The sequence below is a fragment of the Thamnophis sirtalis genome, unplaced genomic scaffold, assembly GCF_051295495.1.
Source record: "Thamnophis sirtalis isolate CommonGarterSnake01/CBP01778 unplaced genomic scaffold, rThaSir2_p1.2 scaffold_9, whole genome shotgun sequence".
NCBI classification, from domain to species: domain Eukaryota; kingdom Metazoa; phylum Chordata; class Lepidosauria; order Squamata; family Natricidae; genus Thamnophis; species Thamnophis sirtalis.
Window position 1 is genome coordinate 21,825,226 of NW_028261389.1, and position 17,819 is coordinate 21,843,044.

The 17,819-nt window shown below is 39.9% G+C and overlaps 1 protein-coding gene across 1 annotated transcript in view; it reads left to right on the plus strand.

Annotated features, from left to right (window-relative positions):
- Nucleotides 1–12,426, plus strand: part of LOC106542900 (cystine/glutamate transporter) — a 34,667-nt gene extending 22,241 nt beyond the window's left edge. Inside the window, exons 8-13 of the mRNA XM_087723013.1 lie at nucleotides 1,421–1,544; nucleotides 3,133–3,236; nucleotides 5,691–5,787; nucleotides 7,641–7,790; nucleotides 9,529–9,703; nucleotides 12,082–12,426. Of these exons, the coding sequence (XP_087579139.1) occupies nucleotides 1,421–1,544; nucleotides 3,133–3,236; nucleotides 5,691–5,787; nucleotides 7,641–7,790; nucleotides 9,529–9,703; nucleotides 12,082–12,146 (715 nt within the window). The 3' untranslated portion in view covers nucleotides 12,147–12,426. The remainder of the gene's footprint in view (nucleotides 1–1,420; nucleotides 1,545–3,132; nucleotides 3,237–5,690; nucleotides 5,788–7,640; nucleotides 7,791–9,528; nucleotides 9,704–12,081) is intronic.
- The last annotated feature ends 5,393 nt before the right edge of the window (nucleotides 12,427–17,819 follow it).

Consider the following 17,819-nt stretch of genomic DNA (forward strand, 5'->3'; position numbering starts at 1 on the left):
TTGGACATTGCTGCGTCTTCGGCTTTGAAATGGAGATGAGCACTGCCCTCTAGAGTCGGGAACGACTAGAACCTTTACCTTTTTTTATTTCATTTCATTTCTGAAATGGCATAGGGTCTCATGCTTGAGCAGGGGATTGGACTAGAAGACCTCCAAGATCCCTTCCGGCTCTATTATGATTAATTGATTGGTTGATTATTTTAAAAGCTATCCTACTCATGTTCATCTGCTATTTGAATTTAGCTCTAGGATTATGCTGTACAATAATTTGTTTAAAATTATTTTAGGATGCCAAGTGGAGGACAAGTTGGCCTCTATTATGTCATATGGCTAAGAAGCCCAGAATATATAAAGGCGACACATTTCCAAAAGAACAATGACTAGAAAAAAAATAATCCTGACCTGTATTGGATATAAATATTACCTACCTCTTCATTCCAGCCAATTGATCTTCTACTTGTTATCCTGACTCTTACCTCCCTTTGGAACGGTTATCTGGAGCTTCCATTGTTTAAATGAGCTTTTGAGCTAAGTTCTGTTCTGAAGTTCTGTTTTACTTCATTCTTTACTCCCAGGAGTAGAAGATAGTTTACTTGGCTTTAAGTTCCACTCAGAGCTGAAGACATTTCTTGGATGAGAAGTGAAACATCTTTTTTTTTAACTGAAAAGTTTTTTATTTTTTGTTCTCTATATACAATTATAGGTATACATTCACATAGTTATTATTCTTTTTTACATTCATCATTGTTATATATTTGTCATTCCATTTCCAGGATTATAACATACTGTTTGGGTTGCTTTATTTACCATCCCTTGCCTGTTTTGACACCACCTTCCTTTCCCTATCTTTTCTCCCTCCCTTCTCTACTTTCTTCCTTCCTCCTCTCCTTTCCCTTCCTTCTTCCCCTACTTAGCAATAGCAATAGCAGTTAGATTTATATACCGCTTCATAGGGCTTTTAGCCCTCTCTAAGCGGTTTACAGAGTCAGCATATCGCCCCCAACAACAATCCGGGTCCTCATACTTCTCCCCTACTCCTCTCTTCCTCTTCCTCTTCCCCTTCCTACCCCCTCTCCTTCTCTCCTTCTCCTTTCCACCTTCCTCTCCTTACCTAGAGAAGTGAAACATCTTTAAAGAAAAACCAGAAAGTCCAGTTGCCTCTTGAAAAGGCACCTTTGGGATTGCCACTCTAAGACACTCCGTGGTTTTCATCCGCTAACTGGCCTCTCATGGAAGCTGGGGAGCCATTGCCTGGCATAAGATGGTTGAATAATTTTGGTCATGCTTTCTCACCATTTGAAAACTGCACTTCCAATCTCTGTGGAGGGCATAAGGTCCAAGACAACTGAATTAAATCTTAACTGGGACGTGGGCTATGGAGGTACTCACAAATGTCTCTCTTTCCTTTTCCTTTTTGTAGAAATATCCCTCTGGCTGTGATTGTGTCTGTAATCACAGTGATCGTGGGGTATATGCTCACCAATGTTTCCTATTACACAGTATTGACAGCAGCAGATGTCCTTGTCTCCCAGGCAGTGGCTGTGGTGAGTTGAAAGTCAAGGCTGTTTTTACAATCATTGTAAAACTAACATACACACACACACCTCACTGCACCCTTCACTGCACCCCTTTCAACACAGACATTCCAGGGGGTTCAATTTGCAATGGATGAAAGAGAGGTTTAGCAATTAAGTGGCAATTAAACACAGTTTCACTGAATAAGGCTCCCAAGAGTTTGTTTTGTCTCTGTGAAGCCTTGAAATAGCAAACAGTATGAATATTCACACAGGGGTGGGGGCTCAGGTGGAGACAGCATGGTTATCTCTCTCTCCCTCTCCCTCTCCCTCCCTCCCTCCCTCCATATATGTATGCATGTATGCATGTATGCATGTATGCATGTATGCATGTATGCATGCATGCATGCATGCATGCATACATACATCTATTTCTATATCTATCTATCTATCTATCTATCTATCTATCTATCTATCTATCTATCATCTATCTATCTATCTATCTATCTATCTATCTATCTATCTATCTATCTATCTATCATTATCTATCTATCTATCTATCTATCTATCTATCTATCTATCTATCTATCTATCTATCTATCTATCATACATACATACATACATACATACATACATATATATATATATATATATGTAGGTCTCTAGTTGTTCGGGTTTTCTCCCGCGTAGAATTGGAGATGTCTTGGCGACGTTTTGACGAAGTCTCATTCGTCATCTTCAGGCTGCTTCAGACTACTTCAGGTTTGGTGTTTGGTGAAGTAGTCTGAAGCAGCCTGAAGATGACGAATGAGACTTCGTCAAAACGTCGCCAAGACATCTCCAATTCTATGCGGGAGAAAACCCGAACAACTAGAGACCTACATACTAACACCCGCGAAAACCTCAGAATATATATTTATATATATATATATATATATATATATATATATATATATATATATATGTATGTATGTATGTATGTATGTATGTATGTATGTATGTATGTATGTATGTATGTATGTATGTATATGTATATGTATATGTATATGTATATGTATATGTATATGTATATGTATATGTATATGCATATGCATATGCATATGCATATGCATATGCATATATGTATGTATGTATGTATGTATGTATGTATGTATGTATGTATATATATATATATCTCAAGATGTTTTAAATTTTCCATTATATATTATTATTTTTGTAGAACTGAAAGTTCTGAAATGGGATTTGGCATGCAGCCTGAGGAATTCTGCAAGATGAAGTCCGCAAACTTAAAGTTGCCAGATTTGAACAACTACTGAGACAGAGATAAAAATATAGAGAGTATAGAGATAGATCAATGCATGCACAGATATGTACAAACACCTAATATTTCAAGATTAATTAAGAGTATTTCCAAAGATTTTCTTAAAGACTGATGAAGCAAGCAGTTATAATATTAGAGACATAAGGAAGAAGCAGGTGTAAAACTAGAAATGGAATACTGTTGAGTTGGTGTCCTAACATCTCTGAAGGCCTCCTGGTGGTTTTTGTTCGCAACTGGGTTGATTCATGCAGCGTTTCACATATGTGAATTACAACCATGCCTTTCTTCCCCCATCAGAGTTTTGCACGGAAAGCTTTCCAAAGCCTTATCTCTGTGATTCCAATCTTGGTTTCCCTGTCTTGTTTTGGAACCATGAATGGGGGAATTTTTACATTTTCAAGGTTGGTAGCTGGCTAATTTCTAATGTTTACCTTTATATCTCATGATACTGTTGGAAGAAATGTTCGGGTTCATCCGGGTTCAGTTCCAAGTGGGGAGAAAGACACTGGAAACATGGAAGTTGTTTGGAAAGATGGTTTAACGGGGGACAGGACTACATGGTTTGAGGTCCTGGGCAATCAAACATATGGGGGGGGGGGAAGGGAGAAAGAGATGTATACCCAATTTTGGGCTTTGAACCTGCTTTCTGTTCCTTCCTGTGAAGGAAATGTATTCTGATTGGTTGTCAGACTCTCATTGGGCCATGCAGGGGTAACTTTGTTTTGAGCCCCAGTCTTGATTGAATCTTGCTGGGTGAGGTAACGAAGGGATTTTGGACAATTCCTATTATGGCTTAACGGTTTTGTCCTGGTTTAGATCTTGAGTGAGGGCTAATCCTATCACCCTGGAGCTAAAGGTCTTTTGCCTTGTAGATAAGATGGTCCAGTCTTTTGTCTTGCTGGGATCAAAATATCTGCTGGGGCTGAGTTTCTGGGTTCTTTCAGATTTCTGTTTCTCTTTTAGGGGAAATATTCTGCCTTTTTAATATTTCCTAGAATATTTCATTCTTCTAGGACAGTGATGGCTAACCTTTTTGCCATCATGTGCCAAAAGCGGGGGGAATGTGGAGGGGGCCATGAATGTGCGTGCCCACACCCATAATTCTATGCACCCTCCCCACATGCATGCGTGTAACCCCTGCGCATGTGTGCGCAACCCTACACATGTGCTCAATACCTCCCCAATTTTTTGCACGTGATGGCATGGTAGACCCATTTTTTGCCCTCCTCAGGTTCCAGAGGCTTTCTAGGAGCCGGAGGGCAAAAACAGCCTCCCCATACCCCCCAGAGGCCCTCCAGAGGCCAGAAACGGCCCATTTTCCAACTTATGCTTTGCACATTGGGCCGTTTTTCACCCTCTGGAGGCTCCAGAGGGCAAAAAACAGCTCAACGCACAAACCAGAAGTTCAGAAATGGACTTCTGGGTTGCCCGTTTTTCTCCCTGAAGCCTCCAGAGGGAGAAAAACAGCTCAACATGAAAACCAAAAATAAAGGCTGAAATTAGCTGGCCAGCGTGCGCATGTGTGCTGGACCTGACAGGGTAATGCCTTGCATGCCTTAAGAAATGTCTTCACGTGCCACCTGTGGCACATGTGCCGTACATTCGCCATCACGGTTCTAAGAGAAGGGTGGGTGCTAACTTTCTACAATACCATGACACATGTCACAGTGGTATTATTACGGCTTGTGGCAGACAATGATTAGGACCCAAAAGTCATAGAGGCAGGATAGGGACTGGTAATCAGGATAGCACATTTGATACTAATAGTTTCTCCCAACTCAAGGCTGATGCCAAATTAAATTCAGTCTCTAAGCTTGTGAAACTGAGTAACAGAATACAAGGACAGTTGTTTGTTTCAGAGGCGCATTGGAGGGACAATGAACACCGAAATGATGGACGATAATGAATTTTGTATCTCTACACTTCCCTCTTGGGCCTTTGGTGTTAGCTGTTTCCTCTCCCTAATTAATTTCATTTTCACTGCACAGATGTGAATGCATGTAGGGGAAAAAAGAGAAGTGGGAATTTTAGGGGGAAAAGACAAGTGGAGGAGGAATGAAGTCATTGTCTCCTTCAGATGATCCATTCTAATGTTTTGAAGCAAAGGAGGAGAAAATTGTGTTTTTCTCACGGATATACTCCTTTTTTTAGGTGTTGAACATTATGCTGAGCCTTGCCTTGCTTAACATGGACTGTTAAATAAATCACTGTTGATCAAGTTCATACATATATAAACTTAGATTTGCAAACAGTAGTAACTGGGCTGATACAGCTGATAAGCAGAAATAAATTTACCAACTTTTTAGGAGGAGGAGCAGATTTTGATTGTGCATAAAACACCCTGAATGATGGCTTTTTCAGTCTTCTCTAAAATTACCGAATGTCTTAGAAAATAGAAACCATTTAGATAAAAGAGGAATCAATCATTCTATAAATAGTTAATTAAATCAAAACCAATAAAATAAAGCATATTTTATTTTAGTATCCTATGACAATAAGGTGTCATATCTTATGATTTTTATGAATGTCTTTTATGATGACTGTGATCTTGATTTATTACTTATAGTTTTTATGTACAATGCACCAAAGACAAATTCTTTGTGTGTCCAAGCACACATTCTATTCTATTCTATTCTATTCCTTTGAAACAAGAGAAATGAGAATTTTGAGGTACTCTGCTGACTGTTTTTGATTGTTTAGATTTTAAAAATATTATTGCCTGATTTCATTCAGAGCTATCATTTGAAGAATGGCATAAAACTATCTCTATGAAATGTGTTTCCAATCTACCAGGCTCTACTAGTGATGTTTCTTACATTCATGAGCTTTTTTTACAGCCCTTTTTCTACTTCTAGGACATTGTTTGTGGCTTCCAGGGAGGGGCAATGGCCCACCCTCTTCTCTATGATCCACATCCAACGCCATACCCCAATGCCAGCCGTCTTGCTAATGGTATGCTTTTTTGTCTATAGTGTCAGATGCATTTCTTACTTCAGTGTCTCTGATGTGGCAAGCCTGTGACAATCATCTTTAGCTGACAATAATGCAAACAGTCTGTGTTATTGATAACTTGACCAGAGTAATACCAATAATTGTGAATATGTGTTGTTTTGCTTTTAAAATAATGATGATTGTCTATATTGCTTATTGCTTATGATTTAGTGTCCTCAAGTCAATGTTGACTCTTAGCAATTACATACTATAGATAGGTCTTCCCCAAGGTAATCTATCCACTTTTGGGCTATCAACTTTTCTAAAGTTGCAAGTTCTGTAAATCAATCAATCAATCCATCACTGCTGTAGTGGAGTCGGTCATCCTCTTATCTTTTCTTCTACCTTTCCCAATAATATTATTATTTAAGTCTCTTAAACAAAAAAAATAAATAAGTTAAATCACCCAGATTGTGTGGTGAATTGTGGCATGTCTGCATATGTATCTTCATGCATGCATACATAGTTTAAAAAAAGTGTTTTCAATTAATATGCTAGTCTTTTACTTGTATCTAATGGTATTTATGGCCTGCTTTGTGGGAGTGGCTTTCTGGCCATGTGACCGGGTGGGAGTGGCTTGCTGCCATGTGACTCGGTGGGCATGGCCAACTTGTAAAAAGTGGTGAAACTCACTTAATAATGCTCTTGCTTAGCAATCAAAATGTTGGCTCAGAAACTCTGGCATTTGAAGTCTTAAAATTGTCAAGTTACAAGACCCTTGCAGCCCTAACCCTTTAGGAAAAAAAAACCCCAGTGGTGTTCAAACTTGACAGCTTTAAGACTTGTGGACTTCAACTCCCAGAATTCCTCTTCCAGTCATGTTGCTCAGGAACTCTGGCATTTAAGTGTGCAAGTCTTAAAGCTGTCAAGTTACAAGACCCTTGCATCCCTAACCCTTTCGGAAAAAAACCCCAGGGGTATTCAAACTTGACAGCTTTAAGAGTTTAAGGTTTAGATAGGATTCTTAGAGGCAGGCAGGGCGATTGGTGAGCCAGCCAATCAGTGAGCGGCGGACGGGGCAAGTGTGGTGGGGACAGGCGGGGGGAGGGAGCTGGAACCGGTTCTAAACGGCACAGTAGATTTGTGGAACCTCTTCTATAGAAGAGGTTAGAACTGACAGGAACCCACTCCTGACTACAACTCTCACTCACCAGTCAGTTGTGTATTCTTGTGGAGTATGAAAGGCAGTTAATAGCAGTGAAAGACCATTGCTAACAGGGGATTGTAATTCATCCAGATGGTATCTGATTTTGCAGGATTTAGCTATGTGTTCTGTCTTTGGGTAAATTTTCTACAATGCCTTTTTTTTCATGAAATGCCAGGTGCTATTCCTAAATGAAACAGTCCATCTGCAATATTTTACCTTTTAAGACTGATGGAACCAATTAATATGCTGGTGCATTGATCATATGTTAAAATTCAAATCAGCTAAAACACATTAACTGTTTGGCAGTCCACATTGGCAATAGATTTCTGTTGATGGTTTATAAAATATTTCAGTGGATTTGTTCTTATTTAGTTTAAAATATTGTACTTAGAAATTTCTTTCTGGTTTGGATTTGACCTGTGAGCTATTGTCATTTCAAACAATATCTGAAATTTAAACTCCTTTCACAAAGCAGGAACAATCTTGCATTCTTGAAACTGTTGGCAGTACAAGTGCAAACCCTATAAACGATTTTGAAAAAGAACAACAATATTCTTTTCATGTTTTGTCCAAAGCAAATGAGCCAAAGTTAGCTTTGGATTGCTGCCTTCTTCCAATGAAAACTCTGATGGTTTAGTTTATTATCTTTTCATTTTATCTCTTCAAGTTCCCTTTGGTCACAGCCATGATTTGTGTAGGAGATATTTACCACTTGTTGAACTTCTTCAGCTTTTCCCGGTGGCTCTTCATAGGACTAGCCACGCTTGGGCTTATAGTTCATCGCTGTCGCTATCCTAATATATTAAGCCCGTTCAAGGTAAGTTATGATAGTTTGAAGTCTCTTAGGAACATAATGCTTTACCTTTTTTCATTAGCTCTGGAGAGATGAATCAAGAGTTCTTTGGTCTAATTCCTCTCAAATATAAATCAAATAATAAAGTGGCATTGTTATTATTAGTTGTGGTGGTGCAGTGATTAGAGTGCAATACTGCACTTCTGCTGCTTGCCAGCTGCCTGCAATTTGGCAGTTCAAATCTCACAAGGCTCAAGGTTGATCCATCCTTCCATCCTTCCGAGGTGGGTAAAATGAGGACCCAAATTGTTGGGGGCAATAGGCTGACTCTATAAACAGCTTAGAGAGGGGCTGTAAAGCACTGTGAAGCAGTATATGAGTCTAGGTGCTATTGCAATTATATATGCCACTCAACTCCTAGCTGCTTTGGGCAATTTGCAAATTATTTGAAAAAACAGGATAATAAAAATAACACGGAAGAAACAGGAATTATTATCAATCAATTGGCAAGTTAATTTGAAGCCAATATACAAATGGTGGTGGACAAGAGCTGGAGGTACCCTGGTTCAAACTTCTGTTTAGTCATGAAAGTGGCAAGGAGATCAATAACCGCTTACCTATCTTAATGGAAGTTAAGTCCTGGGTCTTTGAATGAAGGGTGGCATACAAATGTTATGTATGAGCACTAATCCAATTACAGTATTTACTTGCCTCCAAGAAGTCCTGAAGTTACTTTGTTCCACCAAGGCTATAGTAACAGAATCTTGCAAGTCTGAAAATACATATATCTCCCTCTCGCTTTTACAGTTCAAGAAAATTATGGAGGCTTAATTGCCTTTTATTTGACCACTAGCTGATAACCTGGCGTTGCCTGTGTATTTATTTATCCCAATCCTATATTAGACAGGAATGGCGATGTCAAGTGGCAACATAAGTGCGGAATGGGCTGTCCTCTCGCCTTCCATGAATATCATCGCAATTCCTGAAGAAGCGATAGCAAGAGCAACTTCTCCCTGATTTCTGCAACAATTAAATTAGTGAAAAATGTTTTCCCTCTGCCCCCAGAAATGTAATTTCTAATGTTGGATTTCCCCGCTTACCAGAGGGAGCCCCCTTGTGGAGTACTGTGAAGCCATTACCACGGCAACTCCACTGCCATTTTATGGCAGTATAGTAGAAGCCATTTTAAGGCACAACAGGCTGTATCTTAACAGATACAGGGGTGTCTTAGCCCTCCCACCCCACAGTATTTTTTTCCAGAGAGTAAGTCATCTGTGTACCAAGTTTGGTTGAAATTGCTCAAGGCATTCCAGAGTTATGCTGGAACACACACACACACACACACAGAGAGAGAGAGAGAGAGAGAGAGAGAGAGAGAGAGAGAGAGAGAGAGAGAGAGAGAGAGAGAGAGAGAGAGAGAGAGGCAGGGGAGAGAGGGAGGGAGGGGGAGAGAGACATTTTATATATATCCTAGTGCAGGGGTGTCAAACTGGTGGCCCAGGGGCCAGATGCATCACGCACAGGCCACACCCACTCCAGCTCTGCGAAGGGGAAAAACATCACGATACGTCATGTGATGGCAACGTGACACGGGGAGTTTGACATCCGTGGCCTAGTCTGTTGCTGCTGCTGTTTCTCAAGGACTTTCCCACGGGTCATTACAGATTCTAACTATGATGGAGACTTTGATTACAATATGACAAAGACCTCCCAAGAAACATTTTTACCTAATAACAACATACCTTTCTCTCTCCCCCTCCAGGTTCCTCTTTTCATTCCCACTTCTTTTACTGTCATCTGCCTTTTCACAGTGGGAATGTCTTTCTACTCAGACCCGGTTAATATCAGCATTGGATGTGCCATCGTTTTAAGTGGTCTTCCAGTTTACTATTTGCTCATCAAACAATCAATGCCAAACTGCTTCCGTAAAACTTTCTGTGAGTTGATCATTTTGGATTATGATGTCCTTAAAATCATAGTATATGATACTGTAAGGTAAGGCAGGAGCAACATCCCCTGTGATGCTCAGCTTCAACTTCTGATATCTCTAGGAAGCTTAGCCAAATGGGTCAGGAATCAGGATGCTGGAGAAAAGCCCATCATCTACTAGGAGGTTTCGCATGCATTTGCCCCCCCTGTACCGCCCTGTATTTGATCCCTAAGATATATAATATAGGGATCATTTATAAAGCTCAATAAGCAAATATGAAATAGTCCATCTTACATAATTAACTTTGGATAGAATGTTTTAGGCTAATCTGTGTAAACAATAACACACATTTCACATTATAATTGTATTGTAAATTATTGTATAATTATTGTAAATTATTAAATTTTAATAATTTAAAAATTAACAATTAAATAAATAATTGTTATAAAACAATTATATTAATTATATTATTTAAAGACCCGTCCAGTCCAAGAACTAATTTTAATTGTGGAAATTCAGCTGTGATTCAGCAAGGCTGGGACACAAAGACTATCTAGATCAGCAAATCTTTTTTGGTTGATGTGCCAAAAGCAGGGGAAGCGCAGGGGGGGTCGTGTGTGGGTGTGCCGCACCCATAATGAAATGCACAACCCCCAGTGCGCATGCGTGCATGACCAGCTCTGCCCCCCATTTTTTGCATGCTTTTTTCATCCTCCCCAGGCTCCAGAGGCTTTATAGGAGCCTGGGGAGGGCGAAAACAGCCTCCCACAGGAGGCCCTCCGGAGCTCCTGAAGCCTCCGGAGTGCAAAAAAACGGCCCTATGGGCAAACCAGAAGTTCAGAAATAGACTTCTGGTTTGCTCATAGGGCCAGTTTAAGCCCTCTGGAGCCTTCAGGGGCCTTCCTGAGGCTTCCCTGAAGGCCCTGGAGGATGAAAAATGACCCTACGATCAAACCGGAAGTCCATTCCAGAACTTCCAGTTTACCCATAGAGCCAGTTTTTTCCGTTCCAGAGGCTTCAGGGAAGCTCCTAAAGCCTCCGGAGGGCCTCTGGGGGGCAGGGAACAGGGGAGGCTGCTTCCACCCTCCCCAGGCTCCTATAAAGCCTCTGGAGCCTGGGGATGGCGAAAAATGGCCTTTAAAAAAGGCTAAAGTCGGCTGGCCAGTGCGCGCATGTGCACCAGCCAGCTGACAGGGCAACACCTCGCGTGCCCTGACAAATGGCTCCGTGTGCCACCTGTGGCATACATTCCATAGGTTCGCCATTCCGGATCTAGACCAACACAAATAATAAAATGACAGGTAGTTCTTGGACTGATCTGGTTCCTAAATTATGTTGTTGGGCTTCTGATTGTTCAAATGGAATTGCCTCCAAACATTCTGCCCACAATTCTACTTTTATTTATTTAATTAAACTTATAGTTTCCCACTCCAAAATTCTTTTGAACAAATTCAGGTTCCAGATATTTTTTTTTCCTGAACTTGAATTCAGACTTGTGCATAGATATGAGCCTTAACTAGAAAACTGTTGCAGCTTGGAGTCTAACCTTACACCACAGCTATTTATCAATAAGGGCATATGACTATACATTCCCCCAAAATGATGGAGAAGTTCTGGGAAACCAGTAGAGCAGCTACCACTGTTCAATCAGCATAGGGAGGCTATTCTTACCTTTTTAAATTTAATTTATATTTACATTTATTTTATGAATGTATAGACTGCTTCATCCAACCAACTGAAAGTACAGGGTGGGGCATAACCTTTTCCTAGGGGGTCACAGCAACACTTGTAATAACAACACAAATAATTCATACACCATTCGAAAGCCCATCAAAAACTGAGTTTATTGACACGATTTAATAGTCAGTATGACCACCATTAGCCCTTCGAACAGCATTCAAACGAGGTGGATAAGAACACAACAAATCTTCAAACAGTTCCGTTCGATTTTCCAGATTTTTCAACACAGTTTCCAAATTCATTCTCAAAGTTTCAACCGAAACAAATTTAACATTTAATAGCTCATTCAATTCAGTTTTTTATGGGCTTTAAAATGAGGTGTCGCGGAAGTTGTAAACTGCTGTCGATCTTGCTGTGACCCCCTAGGAAAAGGTTATGCCCCGCCCTGGAAAATCTGGAAAATCGAACGGAACTGTTTGAAGATTTGTTGTGTTCTTATCCACCTCGTTTGAATGCTGTTCGAAGGGCTAATGGTGGTCATACTGACTATTAAATCGTGTCAATAAACTCAGTTTTTGATGGGCTTTCGAATGGTGTATGAATTATTTGTGTTGTTATTACAAGTGTTGCTGTGACCCCCTAGGAAAAGGTTATGCCCCGCCCTGTACCACCATATTCATATTCTTCACCTTTTTCTTTCTGCAGGTTTTCTTACACTGAAGCTTCAGATCCTGATGAAGGTAGTACAGCAGGAAATCAGGACATACTGACCAGTCCTTACTTTGAACTGTTGACTTTGGAGAGCCTTCTGTACAAGCTTGTATTTCCTATCACACTTAGAGTAGCTTTGCATGGCTGCTTCCAGTTTGGAGTTCCAGCACCATGTAGAAAGTTCACCAGACATCAAAGGCACAAAGAAGCTTGCCTGGATTCTTGCTTACTATTTGATTGTTTTTACAAATGTAGTCTATGCTGCTCTTGGTATTATCCTCATCTGCAATGCAGATGCACTTAGGTGCAACCAATAAATCTGACGCAGTTGCATCTGCATACATATTCTATTTCTGTGCAAAGCTTGGGTAGAAACACATTACTTGTAGATTTTGAAAGACCATAAATTTGTTATAGCTGTGGTATATTTTGAGGAGCATTTCTGGGTAAAAGAGAATTTTGGATGCTTTTCAGCCTATGAAAAGCTTTACGAAAGAGACATTTTTCAAAGATCTAAGTGCATTTGGTAGGATTCAAGATATTTTTAAACATAACTGGTGTCATTATAGTGGGTTTCCGGCACATCAGGGTGCTATGTTGAGTCACCATTGACATTCCTTCTGACTTGGATGGTATACATTTGGAATATAGTTTTAACAGGATTTTTCAATCACAATGACACCCCACTTTCAGTTACTGTTCCTGGCACTTCAGCAAGTGTTAGTAACTCAAGTGTTAATGTAAAACACTTCAGTGCCATCACATCGGTTGGGAGGAAACTATTGTTCTCTACCCATTCAAAGGAATAATGATCTTGACACAGTTGCACTGCAGTGATTAGGATCTAGTCAAATCCTCATCCTCATCCACATCTTGTGGGACTTTCGAATATACAGTATGCACCTGTGTATGGTTTGCCAATTGCATAGTGGCAGATAAGGCAGTGCTCAAGAGGGTTAACATCATTGCCCAGAGGATCATTAGTTGCCCTCTCCCCTCCTTGGAAGAGCTCTATAGCTCCCGCTGCCTTAAAAATGTTCAAAACATTCTTAAAGATCCATCTTATCCTGGACACCCTTTTTTTTTTGAACTATTACCATCTGGCAGATGGTACAGGATAATAAAAACAAGGACAAATAGACTGAAAAACAGTTTCTATCCCAGGGCAGTAACCATATTGAATTCTACTATATAGTGCAATATTAATGCAGTATCAGGGGTTTTCAATTCAATTGTGTAGAATGTGAAGGATGTGTGTTTTTGTTTTATTTTTTAAAATAGTTTTCTTAAGTATGTTGTACAGTGAAGATGGCATTTAATTGCGTTGTATGAGGTGCAATGACAATAAAACTTACAGGCGGATCGTCATTTAGAACACAACACACCAAATATCACAATCACGGAAACCTGAAGAGTACAATTTATGATCTCGCTGTACCAGGAGACGTCAGAGTCAAAAAAAAGAACTAGAAAAAAATCACGAAATATCGCAACCTGGCCATCGAAACTACGTGATTATGGATGAAACATGTAACAGTGATATCCATTGTCATTGGGGCACTTGGCACCATGTCCAAGAATTTTATAAAGACATCAAGAAATTGCTACTTCCTGCAATAACACCAGCGGAACTGCATAAAACTGGGCTGCTTGGAACATATTACATTTTTTTTGCAGATTTTTTAAATTATTTTTTCCCTTCTACAACACCTTACAGTCATGACATCAACATTGTTGTGTCATCATCCCTGTACATATATATAATATTCCGCTTCTATATTTACACACCTTTATACACAGTTTATATATATTTATATATAGTTTTTTGGCTTAATTAATTTTATTCTTGTTTTGCAGCCATTTCTACCAATTGTTCCAAATTTCATAATATTCTGGCTCTTCTTTATCTTTTAATTTCAGTGTTAATTTATCCATCTCTGCACAATCCAAAGTTTTTTTTTTATCACTAATTCGTCTGAGGGGGTACTATTTTGTTTCCAGCATTGGGAAAATGCTATTCTAGCTGTAGTTAGCAGATGTATTAATCTGTACTTAATTTTGGAACATATTACATTTTAAGAAGATATTTGGTTGATGCCTAGGATGCTGTCAGCAATGCATATCAACCATCAGTGCCAGTCAATAATATATATGATACATTTTTAAATGTTCAGTTGACTTTCATGTTTAATGAATAAAACAACAACAACAACAACAACAACAACATAATAGCAGGGCCATGGCCTCATATGTACTGCAGTATTTTGCTTAAAACAGCAAGATTCCATTCTTTCCCCAACATGTTTAAGACTGATGTGTCAGACTGAAATGCATGTAAGACAGAGGGGAGAGCATGTTGTAAATGTTTTGTATATTAAATGACAGCGATGCTAATTCTTTTCCGTCTATGTCTGTTTCAGGTGTGTTCATTCATAAATACGTACTATTTCTGCCTTAATGTGTATATTTCTGAAAAACAAAAGAAAAATATACTCATTTTATATGCATTTTGTCATAAAGTATACATTTTGCTGTAACTATTTAAGTTTACAGCAAAATGTATACTTGTAAATGTATCCAATGCAGCAAAAGTGCATTGCCAAATTATGCACAGTGCAACTGTTGAATTATAATTATTTTTTATATTTGTGCGGCTACGAGAATTATGGTGGGCATGCCTATTGAACCCATTTCTTCACAGTCCCTAGAGTTAAAACAATTGTTCTGCAATACCTTTCTCCTTCAAATTATTCCCAATACATTTAAAAGTAAAGCTGCATTGTCCACCCCATCTACAGATCAAAAATATGTTCAGCATGGTGCCATCCATATGCTTGTAATTCTAGAACTAACAAAAGGCACATTTAATCAATCATTGATCATTCAAAGCCAGCCAATAGCTGAATATAAGGAAAACCTATATTCTCTCTCTCTTTCAAAATTGCCAATTATTGAATTACTATCTTCATCCAACCGCACAAGTTCTGCCAGTATTCTTTAAATTAACAAATATCCATTAATTTATTAATTTGGCTTAGTTTGGTTTCTTCCAGGCAGACAGGAGACTCTTAAGATTGCATGCTACAATCTTAAAAAATAAAACACCAAAACATTCACAGTGCAAAACAATCAAATCAAAATGAATGAAAAATAAACTGGCATAAGCACAATAGCTTAAAAATGACAAAAACATGATGAAAAATACAGACACAACCAATAAATAGATGGTGACATTCTCAGTTCCACAGCTCTTCTAAATAGCTGTTTTGAATTATTTTTGAGAAAACAATTTCTTGAAAAATAAGTTTGTGGGATTCTTCCTGATAGGCAAAATTATTAATCTTGATTCTCCAGGTACTAAAGTCTACTATATATTCAAAAAGTTGCTTTTAACACAAACTTCAGAGACATGACATGGTTAAGATTACCACACAGTAGTTTCTTTGTTGTAGACAACAAAGTAAGATAACTTCTACGTGCCTTTCTATAGAATGTAAGTGAAAAATATTTTTCTTTCAGGACAAAAATTGATTTTGAATATTGCAATGTGCTCTACATGGGGCTGCCCTTGAAGAGCATTCGGCAACTCCAGCTAGTCCAGAATGCGGCCGCGCGAGCGATTGTGGGTGCACCTCGGTTCACCCACATAACACCTATCCTCCGCGAGCTGCGCTGGCTACCTGTTGATCTCTGGGTGCGCTTCAAGGTGCTACTTATCACCTATAAAGCCCTTCATGGTAGTGGGCCTGGGTACTTGAGAGACCGCCTACTGCCAATTACCTCCACCAGACCGATTCGATCACATCGATTAGGCCTCCTCCGAATTCCATCTGCTAGCCAGTGCAAACTGGCAACTACCCGGAGGAGAGCCTTCTCGGTGGCTGCTTCGTCCCTTTGGAACGAACTCCCAGTGGAGATTCAGACCCTCACCACCCTCCAGTCCTTCCGCGCCGCTTTAAAGATCTGGCTGTCCCGGCTGGCCTGGGGTTAAGATTGTAGCCCCACTCGAATTGTGCGATTGTTGTGTTTTCTTTTTAACATGCTGTATTGTCTATTGTTTATCTTCTCCCCCTCCCTCTTTTGAATTGTGAGCCGCCCTGAGTCCCCCCAGGGAAAAGGGCGGCATACAAATAAAGGCAAAACAAAACAAAAACAAAACAAGATTACCACACAGTAGTTTTTTTTTTTTGTAGACAACAAAGTAAGATAACTTCTACGTGCCTTTCTATAGAATGTAAGTGAAAAATATTTTTCTTTCAGGACAAAAATTGATTTCTTTCCTATCAATTTCAAACAATCTCATTTTAAAAAGTGAGTATAATTTGACACACCTTTATTTTATCTCAAGGTTCCAATTCCTGAAAAGGAAAGCACCTGGACTATGTAATATGGACTTTGACCATTTTGTATTTTAATTGCTTGCTATAGTTTATTAATGCTTATATAACTGGTTTAAAGGAAAGAGATTTTATACAGAGAATTACACCTGACCATAGATCCAAATCCAGTCCTTCTCTATCTATAGTTAATACTATTGGCATCACCAGAATGGTTTTCAAATCAGCAGTTGTGAAACAGAAATCTATCAGGAAATGCTGATGTTAACCATGCTAAAGTACAGAATTATAATTATTTTTGTTTCTTCAAAATGAACCATCTTCCTCCTGAATGTGTGACCTTCTGAAGCTTGTGTTCAACCTCTGCATTCAATGTTTTGCTGTAACTTGAACTTGAATTGGAACAATCTGCTAGGCTAAAAGGTGGTTAGTTGGTTAGTGGGGCAGTATCGTATATACAACCACAACCTAAAACAAATGCATATAAATCAAAGCGATCCACATCTAACCATCTCTTGATAGCAAATGCATTCTCAAATTGTGGGGCATTGTATGGACATAACTGTATCAGCTAGGGCCATGATGGCAAACATATGGCATACATACCACAGGTGCAGTGGTGGGTTGCAGGCGGTATGCCCCGGTACTGGCATACTGGAGCCAGCCCGGAGCACTGGGTACCATTCCAGTACAGTGGTCTGGAGGGCCCACCCATCTGCCTGAGCTCCTTACCTGTGCTTTAAGCCTTTGGCGCTTCGGTGAACATGCATGGTGCTTATAGCACCTGTGTGACGCTCTGCCGAGCAGCTGGAGCGTCACAGAGGCTTGCGGAAGCGTCACAGGGAAGTACGCCACATGCGTGCCCTGCGCACGTCCATGTGGGTGACACTGGGGCCGTTCCAACCATACCGGAATCCGGAACTCACCACTGCACAGGTGGCACACAGAGCCCTCTCTGCAGGCACGTGAGCTGTTGCCCAGCTCAGCTCTACCATACATGTGTGCGTGCCTCCCTCCGGCCAGCTAATTTTCCGGTTTCTGCTGCACATACGGGAGATGCACATGCGTGGGAGGCAGAGGGTTGCACACATATTTTTGGTCCCAGGAGGCTTCAGGGAGGCCTGCTAGGCCCAAATTGGGGCGTGGGGATGTCCACATGCACTGGGGGAGCAGGGGTGTTGCATGCACATGTGCAGGGGTCAAGGCATGCAGGGGGTGTCATAACACATTGCATTATGGGTGTGGGAATGCAATTCTGTTATTTTGAGGTACAGTGTTTACAGAAAAAAAAGCAAGCAAATGAATCACTGATTCTGAGAATAATTATAATTTCATGACTATGGAGAGTTTTCTGCCAGTATCCACGAAACTACTCCCTCCTGTTCTGAATTAATT